Genomic DNA, 24,345 nt, shown 5'->3' on the forward strand with positions numbered 1-24,345 from the left:
CCTCCTCATCATCGCTGCAGAGTCAACCACAGGAGCACAGAGATGATGAGGAGCAGACAGAGCACCAAGGTATCCGCCGTCCTGCCTCCTCACTGTACGCACCTGGTAATCCCGAGCGTGATTTATGGGATTGTGTGCGGAGCTATAATGCCGAACACATCAGCCGCTCTTAGATAACACAAAACGTCATGAAGGCTCTCCAGCTCTCTTGCTTCTAATTATTTCACTAAAGAGAATTACAAAAGTGGGAGAAAATGAGCACATGCTGGGATGTCATGTTCACAGACACTTTACCTCCTCCGTCTACATCCCGAGAAGAGGGATATGAGGAAGTGCGCAGGGCTGCAGTGAGTGGCAGGCCGTGGTGGTCGAGCCTGAGAATACAGGGGTGCACGCTGCTGCCTGCAGTTGCTGAAGTGAGAGGTCAGACAAGTATGTGAGGTCAGAGCTCTGCAAAGTCAATCTGAGACCACAACCAGATAAATTACATCTGAATCCATTTCTTGAATTCTTGAACTACATCAACAATTACATAAAATAATATAGAAAAAATATCAAAAATGCTTGGTTATATCTTATTGTGTTATTAGAGCTGTAACTAAGAATTATTTTCAGTATTATAATATAATGATTTGCACATTGTTTCTACAGTAGCCCAGAATGGACAAACCAAAAACCGTAGTTTCCTCTATACACACTTGCACAGGGAGGTGTGGGAGGAGGGGTTATTGCTTGGTTGCCATTCACATCCTAAACATTAAATGCAGCTAAATGTTCTTCAACTTGTCCTTAAAAGAATTTGATGTTTAATTATTTAGTTTGTTGAAAAGAGAAAAAAAAAATCCACCTCCAGCTCTTACAGCCAACATGAAATATTTAAATGTCGACCACTTGAATTAGAAATAATCTGTATCAGTCAAGCGACACTGTGTTTATGGTCTTTGTTGCTGCTCCAGTTTAACATTTGTTTTTTTCTCATTCCTTTTGATCGATTTAGAGAAATTATCCCTATTGCATTGGACAAGCTTTGCTCATGTCTGCAAACACATTAAACCATGACCTATGATTAACTGTGAATTCATGTTATATCACAGATGCACGGATCAGAGGTTTGAGATAACACAAAGACACTCAAGCAACCATGGACACACACACACACACACACACACACACACACACACACACACACACACACACACACACACACACACACACACAGTCAGTATATGAGTTGGGCATGTGCTCTGGCTCTTGCTCCTCCACTCGTGTGTGTTAATATGCTCCCCATGAGGCGCTGCAGGCTGTGGTAATTATAGCTGGGCTATAGCAGACACATGAGAGAGAAGTACATAAAAAGCCATGTACAACTGTGTAAATACAGTACATGTGTACATGCTCTCACCAAATAACACACAGTACCAAAACATAACGTTACTTCATTTGAAAATAGAACTGCACTTTGATCCACGTTCTTGTGCAAATGATTCTCCTATAGAGGTTTTTCATGACGTGTGGCTGCATTTAAAGCCTCAATAGTGCAGATAAATTTGTCCTTTTTCCAAATATGACTGTGGACTTGAAATAACCATCAAGGACAGACTGCTCCCCTAGTTTACCCCCCAAGCAAATCCTGCATAACACCAGAGGCCAAGTCCAGGCAGAGCAGTTAGGGTTCAACGACGCCGGCTTAATCTAACCCCCACACAGTCACAACTGTAATACCCCTGCCCAAATATAAAGCGATGAGGGGCTTAACCCACTTCTCAACAGAATCCCAGTCCTCAAACGGGCGGCTGACCATCAGAGCATCTGTCCAATAAAACCACACAACAACTTTATCTGCAGGAGCTCGCCAAAAGAACCTTTACCCTCCTAATGGAGCTGCTGAGTTGTGATAATTGGCCCTCAGTGATAGAGATGTGAGGGGTGCATACAGTAAGACGTGCATGAGATGGAGGCAGGGCTTGTGGAGCGCAGACAGTGTCATTGCAGAAATGTCAGTCAGAAGGAAGGAGAGGAGGAGAGAGCCCGAAGGAAGAGAGGAATAGGAGGAGAAAGCAGGGAGGGAGAAAGAGGTTGAAGACAGAGAGGGAGGGAGAGGAAAGGGGACATCACTTTCATGTTCACATCCCGTCTTTAGCCCAACGTTTATTGTTTGGCTTTTTCCACTCAACTGACCTTCAATGGCTGCTGCATACGCAACATGAACACTCAGCACTGTGTGTTAACCTACTCTGTGTCATGTCTATTTCTAGATGCTCACTGTTACAAATTCATTTATGTCAACTATAACCAACTACAAACCAAAATATGTTTGTATTTATATATAAAATATAATATCAAATAAATTGGTTTCTTTTCTCTTGAGCTGCAAGATTCATTTCTTTTTTCAAAATTATCCTTTTGTGTTTTCTTTTTATGCCTTTGTTAAATAGCGCCAGTGGCAAGGTGACACTGTGGTACACGGTCAGTGATTTAACCCAAAGACAACCTTAGCAACACAAGAGATGATTTTTTTCTTTACCAGGCACTTGAATAATAAGCTTTCAAAAAAGCAAAAATAGATACTAGTTATTGTCCAGGAAAATTTGAATTTCCAACTGTAGTGATGTAAAAAGACTGTTTTTGTCCAGTCTTAACCCCAAAGTGTCCTCAAATGTAAGAGGTTGAGACCAGAGAAGGAAAAATGAAATATTTTGCTTAGAAACTAACTTCAACAATCATTGATTATCAAAATAGCTGATTTTTTTTGCACAGAAAAGAAGCCACATAAATGTGAACCTAAACATGGGAGCTGAGATTAGAGAGATCGGAACAGCTGCAAGGCTCCACTGCTGTTGCTGCCGCCTCACATGTCAATTACATAAATACAGCTTCCTGTCGCTGTACGGCAGCATCAGGACCACCACGCCTCCACTGACGCTCCACTCGCAAACTCCACGGCTCGGAGTCTTGACACCTGGATAAACACCATGTTGCTATGCAACAGCACTTCTGCAGTGACCCACTTTTTCAAGATGAAATTTGGGAGTTTAACCACCTCACAGATAAAACTGATGTTTTTCTATATTTTTCCTATTGTCAACAAATTGTTGTCCGCCTTTCAATATTTTACAAATTAGAAGAGAGCCCTACGCATTCAACAAAACTCCCTTTAACTGGTTAATAACTGGTATTTGAAAACCATGATAATCGGATAAATTGTTTATGCCAACTTGCATAATATAATGGTGCCATATTATACAAATTAATATGATTTTGATAATGAAGGCCAAGTGATACTATTGAAAGCTCCAGAGTAAATACCAAGTGGACCTTAAGGTGAGATTGTTTTGTCTACCACGTTTTCCAAAATCATAGGTGAACTTTCAATCTCTCACACACGGACATTCTAGCTTCTAACAAACGTTACTCAAGCAGGAGGAAATGGTGCATTTGTTGTGGACTATTTTCAACTGTGGAAGAATACACATTTGGTGCTTGAGTGTTAACTGCAGAAGGATTATGTGTGTGGGACTGAGCCAAAATAAGCACTGGCCATGTTTGTGATAATGAAGGAACACAGCCAGTGAAACAGTGTAGCTCTCTGTTGTGTATTTAATCATTTCTGGACAACAATTAAGCTCCATGGCATGAGTGATATCTTATATTACACACTGTTATATAATGTGGGATTTGGTGTTTTCATGGGATTTGTTGACAATAAGAAAAATATTAAATGAATGCTGCAACTCAAGAACCAATCATTTTCAGTTACAAATAACCAATCATAAAAAATATAGTGAAGAATTCCACTGTCATGTATTCAGATGACATGTTTCATTCAGCCAACAGCCAATAACTCAGTAATAATGAAAAAGCAATAAAAGGAGCTGGTTAAAGGAAGAGTTGGGCCTTCACAAATATATGTTATATACTTTGTTAGTGGCAGAGTTTGGATTAATATGTATAAAAATTATGTTTAAGGGCTTTATAGGCACCCCTGGCCCACATGTGTAGTCGCTCACGTCTAGTCCTGGTGTTAGGTGTCTTTGTTCCATAGTTAAAAACACAAAGAAAACCTGAGAGGTGTAGCCTTCAACGCAGTGTTAGTGGGGGGGCGACAACATTTGGCTGATTGGAGCTGCAGTGTGACCTGTAACTGCACCACAGTGTCAGGCAGCAGTTACAAGAGAGAGGCAAAGCCATCTGTGACACATGTGGACACTTACCGGAAACGTAGCACTCAGTACAATGAGGGCGGAACACAATCCTGCAGCCGTGACAGCGCACAGCCTCTGCAAATCACACGTAACGCTCCCCACTGCTGGCTGACTGTCAAAAGTGTGCGGTGCAGGGATGAAAAGCGACCCGGCGATAAAACTGTTGTGACAGTGAGTCCTCACAAAAGACAGATAGATGATGGTCTGTGATTTGTGTCAGATGGACACTGCTGCACAGCGATCACGTAGGCTCAATCAGTGCGATATCTGACAGAGAGAACCTGTGGTAGCCTTCAGTTGTCATACAAACTTAAAACGTGGTTTGTTTGTCAAGTTTGGACAACTGTAAAGAACATGGCAGCCTCCGTAGAGAGGACCCACTCCTGATGTAAAGATAAAGTATTTGAATATAAAGGGCCAATTTAAAGAAAACAACAATTGGTACAGTTTAGATGAAACACACTAGTGAAAAAAATCACTAGGATTATTTATTATTCAACTTGTGCCAGTAGATCCCTTTCACCTAAATCTTACACACTGCACCTTTAAGGACCTTGGGTGGCTGCAGTTTGTGACAAACAAGTGGATTAAAGTCACGAGGTGATAAACCTGTTGATTTTACACTTGACATCACAAAACCCCCATAATGTATGTTATAAAAGTTATGTTATGTTATAAAAAGGTGTGCAGTAAAGTAAGGACAAGGTACACATTAAGAAGCAAAGACATATAAAAGTATTAATATGTTGTATGTATAATTATATCACATGACAATACAGTTAATCTGTTGAAATTGTATTAATTGTATGGTAAATTTGTTACTGAGTGGATAATGACTTGTTTGGGACTCAGGACTTCATCAGGACTGAAACTTTCTTCATTATTGATTCACAGATCATTTCCACCGTATTGATCTAAGATTTCTTTTGTCAATAAAATGTGAGATAACAGTGAAAAAAAACATTACAATTTCCCACAGTCCAAGGTAACGTCTCAACCGATGTTTGACAACCATGCAGAGGTAACTAAAGCAACATGACGCTGTTTCTCAGTTTTAATGTTGCACTGTTTCATATCACAACTACTCACTATGAATTACACTATTTTTCTTCAGCTCGGGTTACATATCCCTTTGACTCACCCACTACTATACTAATGTTATTATCATATATACATAAGATTAGTCAATACCATCCATGTTACTTGGTACATGTACACTATACCTACTTGTATATATATATATATTCATATCTGTTCTAGCTGTGCAATACTGTGAATATATATCCCATGCCACTGCACTTTGTTCTATTACTTTCTCTACCCATAATATTCTCTCTGCAGTGAAAGGTTTCATCATGTACATATATATGTTTTCATATTTTATTTTGTTAGTTTTTTTAAATTATATTTTGTATTATTAATTGCTCTTTTGTCTCCCTCTCTAATGGTGTATTTCCCTGGTGTGGGATCAATAAAGTTTATGTTATCTTATCTTATCCACACAAATAAAGTAATTATTACTATCTTATAATATTTGTTGAACCCTTACCGAGATAAATAGGGTTGAGATGCCTCTAAACAATAATGACAATAATGTGAAACAACACACTGAAATCAAACTGGACATTATAACCCTTGTGTACTTCCTGTACTTCTGTATTAAGAATGCACAGACTGGGTGTACAAAAGAAATGTTGTACTGAGCGGACACCAGAGAACATTCAAATCAGAGCCAACCTGTCCCAGCCAAGATCTGCCTCTACTTCTTTATGAAGCCACGTAGTCAAGAGTCACAGAGTACATTGTGAGTATCTGCAAAGGCAAACAATTCTTCACCACTCTGTATAATTTCGCCTCCTTTCCTGCAGCAGCCTGTAATTTACTCCTCCTGGTTAAAAACAGACGAAGAGTCTTTTTCTGGAGCCTCTCTTCAACACCACTGTCCTCACAGTTACAAGATAATAATGATAATACACAACCTGACCATGGTAACAACAATGATCAAAACAATAACAGCTCCACTCGGAGTTAAACTGGAGGTGCAGGTTTGTTGTGTTAGTTGCAGAGGATCCATTCATAAACAGTCCCATCGTCGTGTTCGTGCTCACAGACCCTGACAGCTTCATCCCGGAGAAACAACCCGAGCCGACCCGCAGCTGTTCCAGAGACACTGTCGGTGACTGTGAGCGCGTTAATGTCACCGCACACGAGAAGAAAACTGCTCTTACCGGCTGGACCCTCTCACGCGTCCGGACACTCTCCCCTCCCTCTGTTTACTGTGCACCGCAATGGTTCAGCCCGCTATGGTTCAGTCCTGTGAGCGTCATACGTCACTTCCGGACACTCTGGACCGAGCACCTGTGGACACCCCCCCTAGCGTCCTCAAAGATCGTCTAAGGGAGAGAGGACTCACGCTGCTGCTGGGAGAGGAGAGTGTCAGGTTATCACGCAATAAGCTCGCTCCTGTTTGATCAAACTATAACACAGGAGGAGAGTTGTGTCCTTCAGTCTGCGGTGGAATATAGCTACGTAGATTTACTGCTTAAAAGTACAAATTAGTACAAGTGCAAGAACATATAAACTACTTGGTAAGTTAAAAAAACTTTATGTAATCGGGCTAAATTTAACAGCTTAACCGTTAACTTTATTATAAACATGATGTTTTCACGTGTTAGTATTTGTATGAGTGAAATGACAATAAAGATGAATTGTAATTTATTTATTTTTATTTTGTCGGTTTTTGTCCTTCATAATTGATTGGAACTCTTTGCATGAAACACTTTTAAAGCAATGACTCTCAGTTCAGTTTTGTTTCAGCCACAGTTTCAGGAGCTGTATCAAGAGAATCGAGGTCGATTTGGTTTGATAGTTGAGGGCAAATGCCACAAAGCTTTGATTAAAATAGAATGAAAATGAAGTATGAGTGTGGCAGCTCTAATAAGCGACTCAACTAAACAACAACAGAGAAGGTGACAATAAATAAATGCATCTAAATCACTGGCTGTTTGTGTGTCCGCTTTGCTTTAATGGTACTGCTTGTAGTGTCGCGAATAAAGAGCAGAGTGGTTGCTCTTTATTTGTCTCATCTCTGACGTGGCTATAAATAGGCTAGGTATATTTTCGACGGAGCTGCGCCTCCGGGGATTCAAGGAGATAATAATACTAATATTACTAATATTAATAATATGAATAATAATAATAACAACAATAATAATAATAATGATAATAATAAAGACTTTTACTTTGAGATGAGTGCATAGTTCTATCTTTTTAATTCAAACATATGAAATCATAAATTTGTGCAATCAACCATTGAATACTCTCTTGAGCGGGTTTGACAGACTGTGCAGACGATCTTTGATTTTCTGTAGCAGGAACATGAGCAGGAATCATGAACCAAGAGCAAACAGGGGAATGTGGAGGGCGTGGAACCGATACTGCGCCATGTGGCCACCTCTGCCTGAGCCAATCAGAGGCTGCAGAGGCTGCTCCGAAACCACGGTAGTGCTGAGTGTGTGGCAGGAGCAGAAAACCCCTGTTGGAAAAAAACATGTGCATCCCATAATGCATAACATGCCTAATGAATGAGTTCAAAACACTGAGGTGTCCAAAACAGGCCGAGAGAACAGGCAGTGGAGACAAATGATAAAGTTGTAGGTAGGTTTTTATTCATCACAGAGGTCAAGAGTGGTTGATTAGGTAAAGGTCACATGTGACAGACATCAGCGCCTCACACAAGAGGAATATTAGGTGCAATTTGACAGAGGTGCAGAATAAAGTTCTCAGAGGAACTTGAATACAAGTGAAAGCCTTGCACTGAAAGTGGAGAAGTATTAGCAGCAAAATATATCAAAAATAGACATATATATTTATAAGTCATATTATTGGATTATTATTATTAGCCTACGGACATATAACCTTGCAAGTACAACGTTATTATTGCAGTATTGTTTTGTATCGTACTGATGATTTTACCTGCTGTCAGATAAACACAGTGAAGTAATAAGTGCAATATTCCCTCTGGAATGGAGTTGTAGAAGTACGAAGTCCTGCTGTACAATTTATAGTAAGATGAATTCAGCCATTGACTTCTCTTTTGAAGATTATTAAGATTAAGATGTTTTCTAACCACACCAGAAAAAGGGAGACATGGCACAACTTTAAGTGTTCTTTGTGCCAAAAAACGAAAATTCTGCCTGAATTTGATCATCTGGGACAGGTCACTTTGTATTCTGGGACACTTGTAGAATGCTGAGCTCAATAGTACCAATTTTTAAAAAGCATTACGCAAAACTGACATAAATTTGTATATTATTGATAGAAATGTCATTAATTAATTTTGACATAAAATCTTATTTTTCCCAGGGAACAAACACTGTCTCCTCCACATGTTTGGTGAAACCAGTGGCTGCAGATCACAGGACAGAGACTCTACTGTGCTTATTGCTTCATCTCTGTCCAAGAGAGCTAAGTGATTATGTGCTAGTTAGCTAACCAGACAATCAGTTTAAACAGACAGGGACAGACTGTATTTACCGTTAACTCCAGTCTTTCAACTGCAGATCATTTATCTCTTTAGGTCATCTTTTTTTTTACTTCAGGAAGTCTTTAAATGCATATCTCTTCCATTTAAAGAACTTAAATAATTGTCCCAGATTACCGAAAGCCTTCTGTCCCACATTATCAATCAGATTAAAGGAAGTGGGAGAACTGAAACACCACAAAAATAATTAGGAACATTGTCTAATTTATTACAGGCTTATATCCTTAACATTAATCTTGTGTCATTGTCCCATGGGCAGACTTCTGATTGACACTTGCCACACACCTTCCTGCGGTACCACCACCATGAAATCATGTAATTTCAGTTACATGATATCCCTGCTAACTTATAATAAAAGTCGTGTTGACAAAATTTTGCTGGCATAGGAAATAAACATAGGTGTCCCACAATGTCCCAGACTACCCGAGTTCACCCTATACATTCTTATCGTACACATGTAAACTCACATCACTGCATTAAGTGAACAACCCAGTGTGTAAGTGAGGCATTCAGTTTAATGTCTTATGACCTCAGTGCAAAATGTTGAAAAATCTTTCACGGCAGCACACTCACATACATACATACATGCACACATGCATACATGCACACATGCACACATGCACACATGCACACATGCACACATGCACACATGCATGCATGCACACATGCATGCATGCATACATACATGCATGCATACATTATGGCTTTACAGCATCTTAGCCTCTCTCCTTTCCGTCCTCAGCTGATTTCAGTGCAGCAGAATTAATCTATGTCAGAGGTAAAACCTGTGGATGAGGACGCACATGTACAGCTACAGCCAAGTGAAAATCAAAACTTGATGTTGTGCAGCCCAGCAACCTGCCGCAGAGAGTCTTTTTGGTTTGAGTCGAGTTTCGCTTTGCTGCTTACCAACTGCCACTGAGGAGAGCCGTGGCCGCTCACCACCTACAAAGAATAAGATGATCAAACACAGTAATCATTGATTATATATCATTATAATTCATTAGCTGAATTTTGTCCAGAATTATCACCCGAATGCAGAGAAACCAAATATTGCAAGTGTATGTTTGCAGCACATTTTAAAGCAAGAAAGTAGCAATGTTCTCACCGCGTTATTGATATCTACCATCACCTGGCTGGTTCTGTCCAGGTGAATGTTTAGGACAGTGGTTTCCACCCAGGCGTTATCTGTGTTCCTGCAGTCATCTACATAACCCTGACACACCTGAAACACAGTAACACAACAGCTGCCACAAGTTCATCACTGTCAGCGTTAAGATGTGTGAGGCAGGAGTTGCTAAGTGACATCCCCACCAAGCTTGACACAGAATCATGATGCACCTAAGCCACTGACAGCTTTTCGGAGGCGGTCATCTTCACCCATTCAGAAAACCCCTGAGGCTGACACTAGTGTGATGGAGGACGATGTTGGTCTCAAACCAGTGATGCCTGAAGCCAAAGCTCTCAGAGCCGAGGAATGATGATTCATTCATTTCACTGCTGTCTGTGAACTTCTCTATCTGGTGGCGATAAAAAGACAATGTGTTGAAGAAAACCTACCTTAGTTTTCTCTGACACTTTTGAATTTAGTTTCTCAAACAGCATCTTTCCCATGGTTCTCTTGAGTGTCACAGGCAGCAGATCAGAAGATTGGACAGGTCCCTGAGGGTTTAAAATCATAACATTACTTTAGATTTATTTGAACAGCTACAAAAGTAAATAACAAAAAAACCTGAAGTGAACAAACAGTTGGACTCACCCCAGGTAAAGCCAAGGTTCTTTGGCTCTCGTCCCAGACTGCCAGATACTCCAAAACAGATCTCTCGCTCTCTCGCCAGCTAAAAGAGATTTACTTTCAAAACCATAGTTCATGCCAAGTAGCAGACAAACAGACACTGCAGAAGCACATGATCTGACCAACCGTGTAACAACAAGGTCTAGGTTCAGATTTGGACCCAGTTGGCTGAGTGCACCTCGTCCACTGATGCCAGTCCTCCCTCCTGGGTTTCTGATGACAGAGGAGATACATGTCAGACATCAAGACATGTACGATTGCTGTGAGTGCCATTTGATGCTTTGTCTCTCTTCTGCTGTATCATACCTGTAATTATCTAATGCCTCGGATTCCAATCTGAGGCAAGAAAGAAGAGATTCAATTTTAGGGATGAGGAGAGAGGAGATAGAAAGTGGACCCAGGTTAGGTCAGAAAGTCAAATTTCAATCAGAAGCAGGTATTCATTCATTAACTGCTCTAATGTTCAGAAAACATCACACGCCTCATACGGTCTATTGCTGCAGCTCCTCTTTTCAGTCTCTGTCTGAAACCCTTAGTTGGAGCTCCTGTCTCTTTAAGGCCTTCCTGATGAAGCCAGGTCTGCTCTGATTGGCCAGCTGGCCCACTCCGTTATGATTGGTCAGCCAGTACAAGCTCATGTAGGAAATATTGGACTCCTGCATTATGTGGCTTTGTTAGGGGGGTGCCAGACTAGCAAGCTAGGTGTGCGTTATGCAGATGTGTCACATTGTGATGTCACATGAAGTCATGATTCTCCAGAAGTATCGCACAGACTTTGCAGACTTTTTACGTAAACAAAAAAAACCTACACAACACAGTAGATGAAAGAATAATTGGAAAAAATATGTCTTCTTCAATGGGAAAATATTTTGTTATCTTGATAAAACACTAATTATGATTTAACCGAGCTGCAAATGCATCCTCACATCAACTCATATAACGTAACATCATGTATGAACAAAAACCAGAGCATACCCATCCACATGGTCCCCAACGTCTTCAGAGGCATAATGAGTTGGATTGTATGAGCTGAAGCTCACCTGAAAAAAAAGGACACGAAAACAAACTGGATACAACAAACCTAAACCATCTTTTCATGCAAAGCTGATGATTCTGTGGTAGAGATGCGCAGCGTGAGAATTACCTCCCACGGCACTTTCTCCTCAGGCACAGGGAAGCGTGTGATCTTGCTGTTGGGATAGTGAAACTGACGGGCGTTCACATGGAACCCGTCCTCTTTCTCGGACACATTTATCAAAGTGTCGGGGGTTTCATCTGTTGAAGTTGATGCTGCCGGGCAGAATTACAGTGTGAGCAAACAAAAGGAGATTTAATACAAAATAAAACTGCAAAACAACAATAGTTAAATTAATAACAAAGATGAATGAGGAATTTGGCTCCTGACTCAGTGATTGCGGTTCTTTTGTGGCAAGACTCTGAGATTTCAGATTGTCCATAATCCACTGCAGGGCTCGGGTTGACAGGGCGACCTAATGAAACAACACACAAGTGGGTCAAATACTGACTGATGACTGCTTATATCATGCTGAAGATGATCGATTTTTCACGGGGACGTCTGGAAATGAAAATCAACTAACACACAGGGAAGTGTGCCAGATCACGTCCCAGCATCGTATACCTCACTCCAACAGAATAATGTGAAATGCTACAGACACAGGTGCAACAGTAGTGATGACAGAATTCCAGGTCATTACCTGCTCCTCTAGTCGGGCCAGTCTTTTCACCATGGCAGCAGAGCTCGACTCTTCTTCCCTTTCCAACCGGTCTGTTATGGTGGTAACCCTCAGGAAACAATCAGAAACAGGATGTCATTTGTCTGAATATCATTCCCAGGCTGTTGGATTCTACACGATGGCAATGTTCAGTCAAAGTAGAATTGATCAAAACTGAATAAACCCTTCATTAAACCAGAGGAGTCCAGGGGTATTGTTCTTTGAATAAAAGGTAACAAAATGCCTGTTTTAATCTTTATGCTAAGCTAAGATCATCTCCACCAGCTCCAACTTCATTTTAGATGAACAAACATGTAAGTGACATTTATCTTCTCACCTAATTCTTGATGAAAAGGTGAATTAATATATTTCTCAAACTATGCCTTTACAACTGTATTAATTTATTTTTTTGACTATAAGGGGGCAGTGTAACAAACTGTTAACACAACATTGACATTTTTGTCAACTTAAACACATATTAAAGGAGTGATTTAAAGTATCTAAAGTATTTAAAGTTTCCTAGTTTCCAAGTACCCTAGTTTTAAGTATCCTGTCGACGATTATTCTGCAGCTACATTCCTACTTTTGGGCTGTGTCCAGGATGCGTCGCTCCATGCTCTGACTCAGCTCCTGCTGTGTGGATATCAGGTAACTGTCTTTCATCAGTGCCTCCCAGGACAAGAGGTCCTCGTCCTCTATCTGAGAAAGCTTATTATCTGAAACACAGTGTCACATGCTCAGCGTCACTGCCTTAAAAAATTTAATTTGATCATAACATTTCCAACATGTTAAAATATCCACTGGTACATCCTTTAGAAAAATGTCTAAGAAAATCCACTGTGTGAAGACAAGGTCCGACTTGTCTGGTGGAGTTTCTCAGTTATCATGAAGATGGCATCGCTGTGACCATAGACTGTATATAAAGATGGACAAGATGTGTCTCCCATTGTAAAAATATCAAGATAGAATATCCTGGATATACAGGTGCTGCCATCTGGATTAATGACGGCTTGAACAAACATTTTGACAAGAACAACCTAAACTGACAGAAAAATTTGTTTTACTTTTTAGTTTGGTCCATGGCCCACCCTCTAACATGGAGGAGACAGGGTTCATGACCTAGGGAGGTCGTACAACCCACTGAAAACAGGATTTGACTGTAATGACTACAATTGGGCTCATGATGAAAACACCACTGTTGTCTAAAGTAAGAATGACAATGTATAAAAGTTCTTTACAGAGTGATGGAGGTAAAACAAGAACAAAAGTCTGCAGCATAGTATCACAAAGTCTATGGTCTGAAGTTTTTAACTCAATACTCACTGAACTCCTTGGATTTGATGGGCGGCTTGCACAGCACCACCTGTCTGATGAAGAGGTAGAGATGGCCGAAGATGATGAAGGGAGGAGGGGCGGCTGGGCGGCTGTGGTACTCCTTGATGAGCTCATATCTTTGAAACTTCCATATTCTGTCAGTGTTGTCCTGCACTTGCTGGAACGTAAAACTGTTGGAAAGGGACACAACACGCAGGAATGCCACAAGACATCGCACAAAGGACAAGCTGCAGGGAAAATGTCACAGTCATAAATTGATGATAGCCGTGTTGAAGGAACTCACTTGAAGATGGCTATGAGCAGGTTGAGCAGCAGTATGTTGGCAAAGAGCAAGTAAATACAAAGCATGATGATGGTGAGCCACTCAGGGAAGGCTGGCGTTTGGTTTTCATTCAACATTGGACACTTGGGCTTCAGGGGATCGGTGCCATCCTTGGTGCAAGAGTCTATGTCAAATGCAGTATCTGCAGAGGGCAAAGAGATGGTTTTTCTTTGTGGTATTAACTTCAATGTCAAATGGACGAAGAATGTTTCCTTGGTGTATGTAAACTCCATTTTATCTGTAAAACTAAAATTACTGCCTTGTGGCTGACTAGACACCAAAAAGTATTGTTCTTCATCTTCACTCACTATCAATATTAGAGGGGAAATCTCCAAATATGATGAGGTACGGCTCGTAAACTGCCCCACGGACAATCCAGTCCAGCCGATTGTCATTGTGAATGAGAATGCCTTGTTTGGCCACGCCGTACGCCACCACCCAGATACTCAGCAGGAACATGAAGAAGAACAAGTCCATCATCTGGAGGACACACAGACATCAATCACAAGCCAGAAGAAGAAATAGACACATCTGGATACTGTGACGAGTGACATATGAAGTATACATATCATAAGAGGAATAATTGAAACCAGCAGAGTGAATATTTCATCTTTGATGATGGACAGACTGAAAACCAGAGCAAAACAGAAACACCTTATAAATGTCTTAACACAAACAGCACCACTCATCTGCAGACACCAGACAGAGGCCCAGTGGAGACTCTTTTTGTGTCAGATAAAGGAGTTTTGGAGCATGTTTCATCAGGTCAGCATGTAACCCCCCCTCACCATCCTCCTGACGATGATGATTTTGGGTCCAAGAGTTCGGCTGATAGTGAAGATGGCCATGAGGCGGAGGCAGAAGACCACGAAATCGATGCAAAGGAGGATTTTACCTGCGTAGAACAGCTCGGACGTCAGCCTGAAATAGAAAATGTTCATAGGTGACCCATGCAGCACAGCGAGAGGTCTAAAGTGTTTGTCTGACAGGAAGAAAACTAACCTAAAAGCAAGACCAAAAATAAACAGGAGGGCGGAGAGGACGTCCAAAATATTCCACAGGTCGTCAATGTACATCTTGGCTTTCTTACGAAACCCAAAGCCATCAGGATCATGAAAGAGCTGAGATGAGAGAGGACAAATTATTTTTCAGAAGCTTTAGTGATCTATACATCACATATTTCTTAGAATAAGTATGACACAGAAATTAGTTCCAGTAAAAAGGTCAACTCCTGCGTGTGTGTGTGTGCCAGCCGGAGCCTCTCACCTGTCTGATCTCCTCACACACCAGAGACATCAGCCAGATGTAGAGCAGCACCTCCGCTACAGAGGGTGTATCCTGGAAGTCGATCATCAGCACCACAGCAAACAGGAAGAGGAAGGCGAAGTAAGACACAATATTCCAGTAAAACTTGACCTGAGGGGAGCTGTAGAGACAGACTAGTCTGGACCAGCTGCCCAGAGGCTTCAGATCCTTCAGGCTGGGGGCATCACTGTGGAAAGAAAGGTATTATATTTATTATACAGATTATATTTCATGTTTTATATAATTTAATCATACCCAAGTTGCATTTGCTTTCTGTTTTCTTTCAGTTTTTTTTCATCATTGTATTAATAAATTGTAATCAACAAATAAGTACTTACAAGGCACGAGAGTTAGTTCTAATTGTACTTCCTGTGACACTCTCGACCGTCTTGATCTCTTCATTCTTCTCAGTTTCTCTGTGGATGACTTCATCACGTCTAGAGATAGAATCGTAACATCACTAACTGTCACAGATGCGGCACAAGCAGTAGTTCATAAATTAAAAAAGAAATAAATCATAAAATAAAGCAATTGTTCTTAAAATCATATATTAATGACACTTGTCTGTAAACTGAGATAAGATTCATATCAAATTACAAAAATGAACAATGTTTGATGGGACAAAAAGAACAGTCAAAAGTTGACGTTTTGCTGCCCCCAGGTGGTGTGTACAAATAAATATGTGTATTGTTAGAATAGAAAACAAAAGAGCAGGATTACATCAGATTTATGGATCTTGTATAAAGACTTTTACTGGCATGTTAGTAATGGGGCTGACATGAAAGTTACGGAAAACTTCCAGAGTTCAGTCTGAAACCAACTATAGTGTCATCTTGTGCAAACCTGTATACTGACCTGAAAACCAGAAAGCCAGTGTAGATAAGGGGGACAAAGACCATGCAGACCATGACCCTCCACACAGGGTTGTCCACTGAAAGCTCACCACACCAGATTTGAGTCAGAAGAGCCTGAAGGAAGACAGACAGGAAGGTGAGCAGACAGCGTCATGGTGCGTCTGCAGAAACCAATGCTGCTGAAATAAAAAATACCACAGATTCATATGTGCGTTAAGTCTCTTTCGTCGAGATATGAATTCCAAGATCAGAGGCACAAATGATATGTTCGATCAAATCTAAAGAAGGTCGTTGTACCTGGACACCTGACTGAGCCACAAAGCTTTTATCATTAGCCTCCAGTGCCAGCCTCAGACACGTTGTCTCTCCCCAAAATGGTGATGCACGGACCAACAGCTTCTGAGCCCGCTCCTCATTGCTGTTGTGGCAATTGCTAAACACACCTGAGACACAATACAAGATAAATGCTAACCTGGTAGAATTACCGTCTGGAACAGTAAAGCCAGTCATTATGTCTGTGGTATCATTACCAATGGCGTGTTTCTCATAGTGATTGGCGAGCTCTTGCATGGCCTCTGCCTCGTCCGCATCACAAACTTCCCTGGCCATTGTCTTCAGGATCTTACTGGCGGCCAGAGCAGCACAAATGCCGTCTCTGCACTACACAGACAAACACAGATACAGATAAACCATGACAACTTTAAAACTTTGTCCATATAAGTTTGAAGTGTTTTCATCACCTGCTCCCAGGAAATTTCAGCCAGCTCCTTATTGTTCTGGACCACTGCCCAGAGGAAAAGGTCTGTGCCTGGGTCCCTCTGGGCCTCAGCCTTGTCCTCGATGTGTGGAGCATCAGAATCCCACTGATTTGTAGACAGCTTGAGGAAAAGTTAAGGAGTTAAATTAATTCATAAATGGTTGTGGCTATGACTTCAGAAATACTGACGGCCTCCATCCAAATCAACCTAAATTTTTTCTTCATATTAAATGTTTTAGTCAACTATTCAGGTATAATTGTCATAAATGTCCTAACCTTGATTTGATGAGTGGGTAGCCTACAGTATGTATAGCATGGTGCCATCAGAGTTTCAGTTCTTAAACTACATTTATTCAATCGCAGTGTTTTTTTCTGGTGGCCAGATTTCTTATTTTGAGAAGAGTCCTATGGACGATGGATAAACCTACTCACTGATGTGGACGTGTCCCCCACAGTCATGTTGAAGTGGTATGCCATGTTGGGGGGAGGAGGGTAGATGGGCTTGGTGAAACGGCCCAGAAGATGACGGACCTCATTGCACACGTGAGTCATGGAGATCATTTCACCCTGCCTGCAGTGAGCTCGACGTTTGATGTGGAACTTTTTTCTATTGCTGCGGCAGGAGCTTTGAACCCGCTTGGCCAGCCTGCGGAGAAAGAAGCAGCTGGGAAGCTGCTTGTAGAGCTCGCACAGCGTTTCCTCATCCTGCAGGAAATCCCTCAGACTCACACCGTTCTCCAGCAGCAGACTCACAAACTCAGGCTTGTTGCCAATGAGGGCGGACAACATGGCCCAGTGGAGGTCACTGGACTAGAGGGAGATAACAAGGCACAATCAGCATCCCAGTACTCTGTGTGATAAAGTATTTTAAAGAAATTTGACAGCTTGTGTTTCATTGAAGAGACTGTTAACTCTTTAATGTCAGCTTCATGTGTGAGGGGAGAAAGAATCATAACTTTTATGATGTACTTTATACTATTTTATAATATTCTCTGTATTCTAAAATATTTATGATATGAGGTTATTAACTTAATATTTCCTAAAATGACAGAAAACCATTTTGGAGAAAATGTGTATTTAGACCTTTTTTATTTGGTCTTTACAATCTGCTAACAAGGAGGAGGCAGTATTTATGACCTATACTGCAGTCAGCCACCAGGTGGTGATCAAGACACTTTGGCTTCACTTTTCTGGAGCTGTCATGTCGTCTATCTTTATGTACAGTCAATCCATGATGGGATATAAAGGCTGTATGTGGGCCAGATCAAAGCTGGTGTTGTTATTATGGTGTGCAATGGACAGACCCACCTTCCACTGACTTTCTTCAGTGAAAATCTCAGTCTTAGCTATGTCCACTCTGTTCCAGGCAATAGCCAGCTCCAGCTGCCTCCTCCAGCACTGTGACTCACTGGTCCTTGAAGCTGTGCAGAGAATTTTATTGACAGCATATTAAGATGGAGAGTGATAAATTATATTTATATTTAGAGACATAAGATTTAGATGGATTCACTGATGCAGAGCACATGATTTATTTACTGGGTTGAAGCTTTATTTACACCACTACAGAGATGGACTGAGTACTTTGTGACTACAAAGCAATGGATCTACAGTAGCTGAGTGAGCAGGACCACTGCCTGGAAATGCATTTTAATTGCTGCAGTGGAGCTCAGTCATGGAAACAATGTGCACAGGAGTTCAGCTCGAGTGATAATTCATCATGGTCAAAGCATTAAGTGAGAGTCCCGGGTTGTTTTATTGCATTTGGCTCAGTTTTCATTAATGCATTTAGCTTGGTCTACGTGGGTTCCAGACCACCATGAGGTGGAATATGTTTTACATGTGTTTCTATAATTAATCAAGTGTAGCAACTGTAATGAAAAATAAATCACTGTCAAGTAAAAAATATCTGAAAAACTATTTCTTTTGGTTTTCAAACTTCAAGCCACATTCGATACCTCAGTCCAGTCATTTACGTCCCTGATAAGTAACATTGCTTGCTTGCTTGCTTGCTTGCATGCTTTTAATACTGTGTTGTGCAACTTCACTTAGTCCAGTCAGCTACTAAATATTTTGAGGAAACCATACTCCTACCTTTGAGTAGTGCTTGAAGAATAGCCACATCCACTTCCCCGTGACTATCCTCGCTTACCCTGAACACTGTCAGCAAGTGTGGCAACCGGATGATGTCCTGAATCTGGAACAGACAACGAACCGGGTGTGGGCAGCAAGGTGATCAAACGTTCTGACACGTAGCAGTTAAACAGGTAAAGTAATCATTATATTTGCATAGCTCTTCTCAACATGAAGAAATATTTTTTCAGATGGAACTTGAGAGTTGACACTAAATTAGTACCTAAATTACCTCTAGTTACTGCCTCTGACTTCAACAAGTAAACCTTCAGCCTGAGATTCAGAGGTATTCCTGATTTCATCTAAACCTGATTTAGTCTTTAACATAATCTTTAAAAAGGGTTAAATAAACTAGGAGTCTGTAAATGGGAGGCAAAGACAGGGGTGAAATAATTATGGCTCCTTGAATTTGTGTTGAACTAACTGATAGCTGTACTGTACAGGGGCAGATCCAGGGGTTGGGACAGGGGGGCATTGGCCCCTGCTGAGATCTGATTGGCCTTTAAAGTGCCCCTGTCCTGTCAGAAGTCTTTATTCTAAATAAACAAGTCACTAAATCAGTCTCTAGTCAATAGTTTGACCATTTTATTTTATTTTCTTAGCTTTTGAAATAAATATATTGTATATCAAAATGTATTCAAGGATGTGTAACTTTTCTTTTAGTTAGTTATAGAGCTAACGTTAAACAAGGAATGACTTAAATGAAGGCAGACAATTGTGCATGAATAAAAATAACCAGCGGTAATTCATTTCTAATTGTTATGGTGTTAATAGGATCACATACCATTTTGGTCCATGTTATGACCTGTGTTTCCTCCTCTTGTCCAAAGAATTTCTTCATCAACTGGCAGACGAGAGCAATGGTAACCCGTTTCATTGGCAGTCCTGCAACTTGGGCGATCAAATCTGCTATTCTCCCAGAGCCCTCCAAGACCACACATGGTGTACCATTCATCATGGCATTATAAATGGTCTGAAAAGGAAACACAAAGTCAGACAAGACAGACGACGACAAGGAGGCTTGAAACTGATGACTCACATTCAGAGTGCCTGGGCCTCCATCCAAAACAACACAGACCACAGGGATGGTCACTCCGCTCCCTTTGGGTTGGACGATAAAAAATCAATATTAAAAGCAGTGCAGATGAAAAGGAGCAGATTTGAGATGTTGTCTGTGATGGCTTGCTGCATTTGTAGACAATGCATCAGTTGCTTTTAACCTTTATTTCCAAGATGCTTCCCGGAGATGTACCTCTCCAGACAACTACGCAGTACAATCTCCACGCCATAGCGTCCGTGGGTCCCATCATCCACCAGCAGGAAGTGGGTGTGGTTGTTGTCGAGGCAGGACAGCCGGCCCTGGCCATTGATGTCCATCAAATAATGGGCTGGGTAACAACCCTGCAGTGAAGTACGTGACACAAGAGGAGCGAAAGGATATCACAAGAAGAATCTATTCTATACAGACGACGTATCTCGCCTCGCGAGAAAGAAAAGCCACGTGTAAATGTGTTTTCCACACCTCTGAATTCACCAAAGCTTCTCTGTTGTGAATCACTCCCCATGTTGCCACTCCGATAGCTACGATCTGACTCTGCGTGCAGGAGCTGCTCAGGGCGTGGTCCCTCACTGCCTGCCCTACGTGCTTCATCACACCTGCATGGGTACCACCGGTGATGATCCAGGCCCCTGTGAGCAACACAACATCTTCAAATTCAATCTTACATGCACAATATGATGAGGCATAGGTTCGCGTTTGCACACGGGACAGTGTAATGGGGGTGTATGAAAATCCCTCAAGTCGTTCCTGAGATATCATGCTGGGAAACACAGAGCCTACGGCCACAGAGATTTAAAAACCTCAAACCTCAAGCGTGTAGTCCACATACTTTACAGTGTTCACTACTGCACAGCTAATCTTAACCCTGTTTTCACACCTCGTATACAAATACTTTATTTTACTACAGTGTGGTTCGAGGATTTTTCCAAATCAGAGGCCATAAAGAGGTCCCCTGTAGGAGACAGTCAGTAAGATTAATAAGCAGTACACTCACACTCCTTGCTTATCATTGTTACACTTGGACACCTCACACACACATTTCTCTCTGACTGACCTGTCGTCTGGGCCACTTTGATCAGACCTCTGTGGAACATGTTCTTGAGACCAGCCTTCAGATAGAAGTTCTTGGCTCCTCCGGTCACTGAGATCAGCAGGTTGGGAGGAGACAGCTTCCACTGCTCTGTCAGTAAGCGGTACAGGACTTCAGGGCTGGTGTCTGCGGACACTCGCACATACTGAGAATGGACACGTGTACAAACACAGGTGGAAAAAAAAAAGGAAGGATGAAGACACATTTACAGGCACTTAACTCATGTTGTCATCCTGGAGAGAAAGGATTGGGTCACCTTTCCTGTCTTTGGGCCCAGACCACCAAAGCTGATGTCTCCATAAGCATCAGTGGGGACCTCACGAAGGTGTTTGTGTTTGTCCCACGACTCCCCAGTGAAGTCCTCTGGCTTGATGGCTTCTTCCACATGATCGCTTTTTGAGTAACCGCACTTACATACATCCTCTCTGGTGGGGTAACAGAGGACAAAGTAGCATAACATGTGCACATACCCGGCAGTGTTGATATGTGATCCCTCAGCAGACAGTGTGATACAAGTAGCAGCTGCTGGAGAGGACTAATATATTCAATCATGCAGCTTTTCTTCAGTATCTCTGTGTCATCGTGCACTGGCAGAATCTACAAGGTCACTCAGTTTTGCAACAAACCAACACAGTACAAAGCAGCTCGGCCTACCTGACACCTTTTTCAAACAGGCCACATTCCTTCTTGCAGATGTTTTGCCTGATCCAGGAGCCGAACGCACAGCGCTGGAAAGAAGGGGAGAGAGAGAGATGCTTAGAGGGTCTGGCTACGCTGATTGCCAGCGCGTGAATGGGCACAGACTCCACGTCAGCTTCTCCCATCCCGGAGATAACGACATGGGAGGGCCACGCTGCACAGATCTGCCCCACGCAGGCCGAGAGCCGACAGCCTGACAGGAGAGAGGAGCCTCTGCGGGCGGTGCTGTGGTGCTGGCTCACACTCAGCACTGCATCAGTGATGTCAGTGCTGAGCCACCCCAGAGGAAAATCTGACCAAACCTCCTCCTAATGTGATAAATACGTTGCCCAACTCCTGATCAATAAATTACTGCAGTACTGAGAGTGGATTAGTAACATGACACAACAGGATGAAAAATACTGCAGTTTTTTTTTTTTAAAGAATCATTTGCAGTTTGTTATATTGATATTGACAAATAATGTATCTCAGTACAGTTTTGTGGTGCTTTTGGGGAAATACTGTATTTTACCACCTTTTTAAAATCTTATACATTAATAATTTAAATACAAAAAATATATGACAGAAAACTGCATCCTGAGCTGCACTCCAGTCTGAATATCATTGAGTTTATCACTGTATGTATCTTCTGATCACTCTGATTCTCCTTCACATCTTTCCTTGACCTCATGGCAGTGTCGTCAGAAGATTTCTTTTATTTCTTTTCGACCTCTACCACCTGATTAGCTTCCTGTCCCTGCTTTCCCCACCTAGTAAACCCCTTTATATAGTCTCCCCTCTCTACAGTTTAATTCCAGATTGTCTTGTTTACCCTCATGTCCATGAATTCAAGTGTTCTTCCGAGCAGTGCTAACCCATGAGTGATCTGCATTTATGTTTTTGGACTTTGGATTTTCGTATGTTTCGTGTTGCCTTCACTGAACTGACTCTGTAGCAAAAAAGACGCTTTTCATTTTAAACCCTGGTCTTCTGCATCTTCTCTGCGTCTTGTTTCGAATGGTTTCAATATGAGTAAAAAGGTCAGACTCTACTTTCCTAATAGAAAATGAAATATAGGTCATTTATTTCCTACAAAATGCTTTTTCCAACATGCGTCAACATCAGCTTTTATTTGACTCCTCACAGGAGTATTTTTGTCTTTGGTCCATGCACATTACAGCATTATCAGAATACTTGTTTTCTCCAGCTACAATATCAGTTGTAATGTAAATTGCTGTGATTGTTTAGTAATGATCCTTGATCATGAGGAGAAATGTAACAGGTGAACACTAACCTTTTTAAAATAAGAAACCACTTGATTTGGTCCAAGTCTGTTCTGCTGCAGCTGATTGATCGATTCCTCTGGTTGGACCTTGTTCTCAGATTTCCGCCGCATTTCTGAGAAAGTAAGAAAGAAAAGCTTCTGCTCGCTTCTGAACAAACACTGGAGGTAGAAGCAGAGAGTCACTCCTCATGTCTAAAGCCTTCAGAGTCATGGTGCTTCAGTATTCTGACGTATGCCATTATCTCCCTGACACGTGACCTGTTCTTGAGTATTGCTACTTTCCACTCTCATCTCCAGCACATGGACTTTAAAGGAAGGCTACAGCATTGATCCACTGATACAGGCGCCATCGTCTACAGTTTAATAAATGCTTTGTGATGACTCAGCTGGACAGTAAGATGAAGAACTTTAAAAAAAATAAAAAGTTTTTAAGTCTTAATTGAGAAGAAATTCACAACATTACAATCATAAAGTTGTAATTTAATGAAAAAAAAATCTTCTGATGACCGACAGAGATTAGGGGTAAATTGGAAAACAGAGATTTCTTGAAATATTTTCAAAGAATTAAGTCGTGACTGAGAAGAAAGTTATTCTATCACAAGAATAAAGTCATGATTTAATGGAGAGAAACCCTGAAGTGTTTCAATAAAAATATAGAATTAGGGCCAAATTTTGTGACTTTGAGAATAAAGTTGTAATTTAGAATTAAATGAGGCCAAATAGACAGTTTCTTGCAAAATCTTTTCAAAGTCCTGATACTTCTGAAAATATGGTGCAGATGAGCCAAAAGTATTTTATTATTTGTGAAACTAAAGTATAACTTAACAAGATGATCCACATTCCTCAATTAAACGCAAGCGACAGAATGATCAGATTTTCCTCTAACATCACACATGACCTGAAATTAACTTTTTTCTTGTAATACCGTATCGTAATTATTACGACTTTATTATTTTAATACAATTAATTTATTCTTGTAATACTAAAAGTTAATTATCATAATATATCAACTTTATTTTTGTAATATTATGACTTGATTATTGTAATATTATGACTTTATTATTGCAATATTAAGAATTTTTACTCATATTTAAGCTCAAAACAACTAAGGTGAGTCAGTAAAACACACTTTAAATAATTCGTTTTAGTGCAAAAATAAGGCAACAGTTGTTGGTTTGTTTAGTTAAAGATTACTTTACCCTTTTTACTGTCTTCAGACGCTCCTTTCACTTGGACGAACGACAGCAGCAGCATGA

General features: G+C 41.0%; 2 protein-coding genes across 5 annotated transcripts in view; both read right to left on the bottom strand.

Moving 5' to 3' along the window:
- map3k13 (mitogen-activated protein kinase kinase kinase 13) overlaps positions 1–6,517 on the bottom strand; it is a 30,768-nt gene extending 24,251 nt beyond the window's left edge. For 2 of the 3 annotated variants that reach the window (XM_069533041.1, XM_020090109.2), the window contains exon 1: positions 6,431–6,504. The gene's annotated coding sequence lies outside the window, so the exon portion shown is untranslated. Of the gene's footprint in view, positions 1–6,430 lie in introns of all 3 variants that reach the window. The other variant, XM_020090110.2, reaches the window with a different exon arrangement.
- Positions 6,518–7,848: 1,331 nt separating this feature from the next.
- Positions 7,849–23,225, bottom strand: trpm2 (transient receptor potential cation channel, subfamily M, member 2). 2 transcript variants are annotated; one of them, XM_069532830.1, is made up of 33 exons: positions 23,099–23,225; positions 21,781–21,854; positions 21,383–21,551; positions 21,091–21,271; positions 20,499–20,665; positions 20,197–20,377; positions 20,016–20,077; positions 19,761–19,949; positions 18,938–19,040; positions 18,155–18,267; positions 17,279–17,656; positions 16,830–16,967; positions 16,620–16,749; positions 16,387–16,532; positions 16,091–16,203; positions 15,574–15,672; positions 15,197–15,422; positions 14,933–15,051; positions 14,719–14,851; positions 14,239–14,410; positions 13,892–14,072; positions 13,597–13,778; positions 12,857–12,989; positions 12,256–12,343; positions 11,946–12,030; positions 11,685–11,830; positions 11,516–11,580; positions 10,847–10,876; positions 10,667–10,753; positions 10,505–10,583; positions 10,306–10,407; positions 9,854–9,970; positions 7,849–9,690 (listed from the first exon to the last, which is right to left on the bottom strand). In XM_069532830.1, the coding sequence occupies exons 1-33, from the start codon at positions 23,198–23,200 to the stop codon at positions 9,574–9,576; spliced, it is 4,407 nt and encodes a 1,468-aa protein (XP_069388931.1). In that variant the 5' UTR covers positions 23,201–23,225; the 3' UTR covers positions 7,849–9,573. The 2 variants fall into 2 exon arrangements, with proteins under 2 accessions (XP_069388931.1, XP_069388930.1); XM_069532829.1 differs by having other exon boundaries at positions 14,719–15,051.
- Between the last annotated feature and the right edge of the window lie 1,120 nt (positions 23,226–24,345).

This window comes from Paralichthys olivaceus, chromosome 10 (assembly GCF_024713975.1).
Source record: "Paralichthys olivaceus isolate ysfri-2021 chromosome 10, ASM2471397v2, whole genome shotgun sequence".
In the NCBI taxonomy this organism is placed as follows: domain Eukaryota; kingdom Metazoa; phylum Chordata; class Actinopteri; order Pleuronectiformes; family Paralichthyidae; genus Paralichthys; species Paralichthys olivaceus.

Coding starts and splice junctions, on each gene's coding strand:
- trpm2 (XM_069532829.1), bottom strand. CDS start 23,200: ATGCGGCGGAAATCTGAGAACAAGGTCCAACCAGAGGAATCGATCAAT. Junction 12,031..12,255: donor TGGCCCGACTAGAGGAGCAG/GTAATGACCTGG, acceptor TTGTTTCATTAG/GTCGCCCTGTCAACCCGAGC. Junction 9,971..10,305: donor AAGTGTCAGAGAAAACTAAG/GTAGGTTTTCTT, acceptor ACTGTGTTTCAG/GTGTGTCAGGGTTATGTAGA.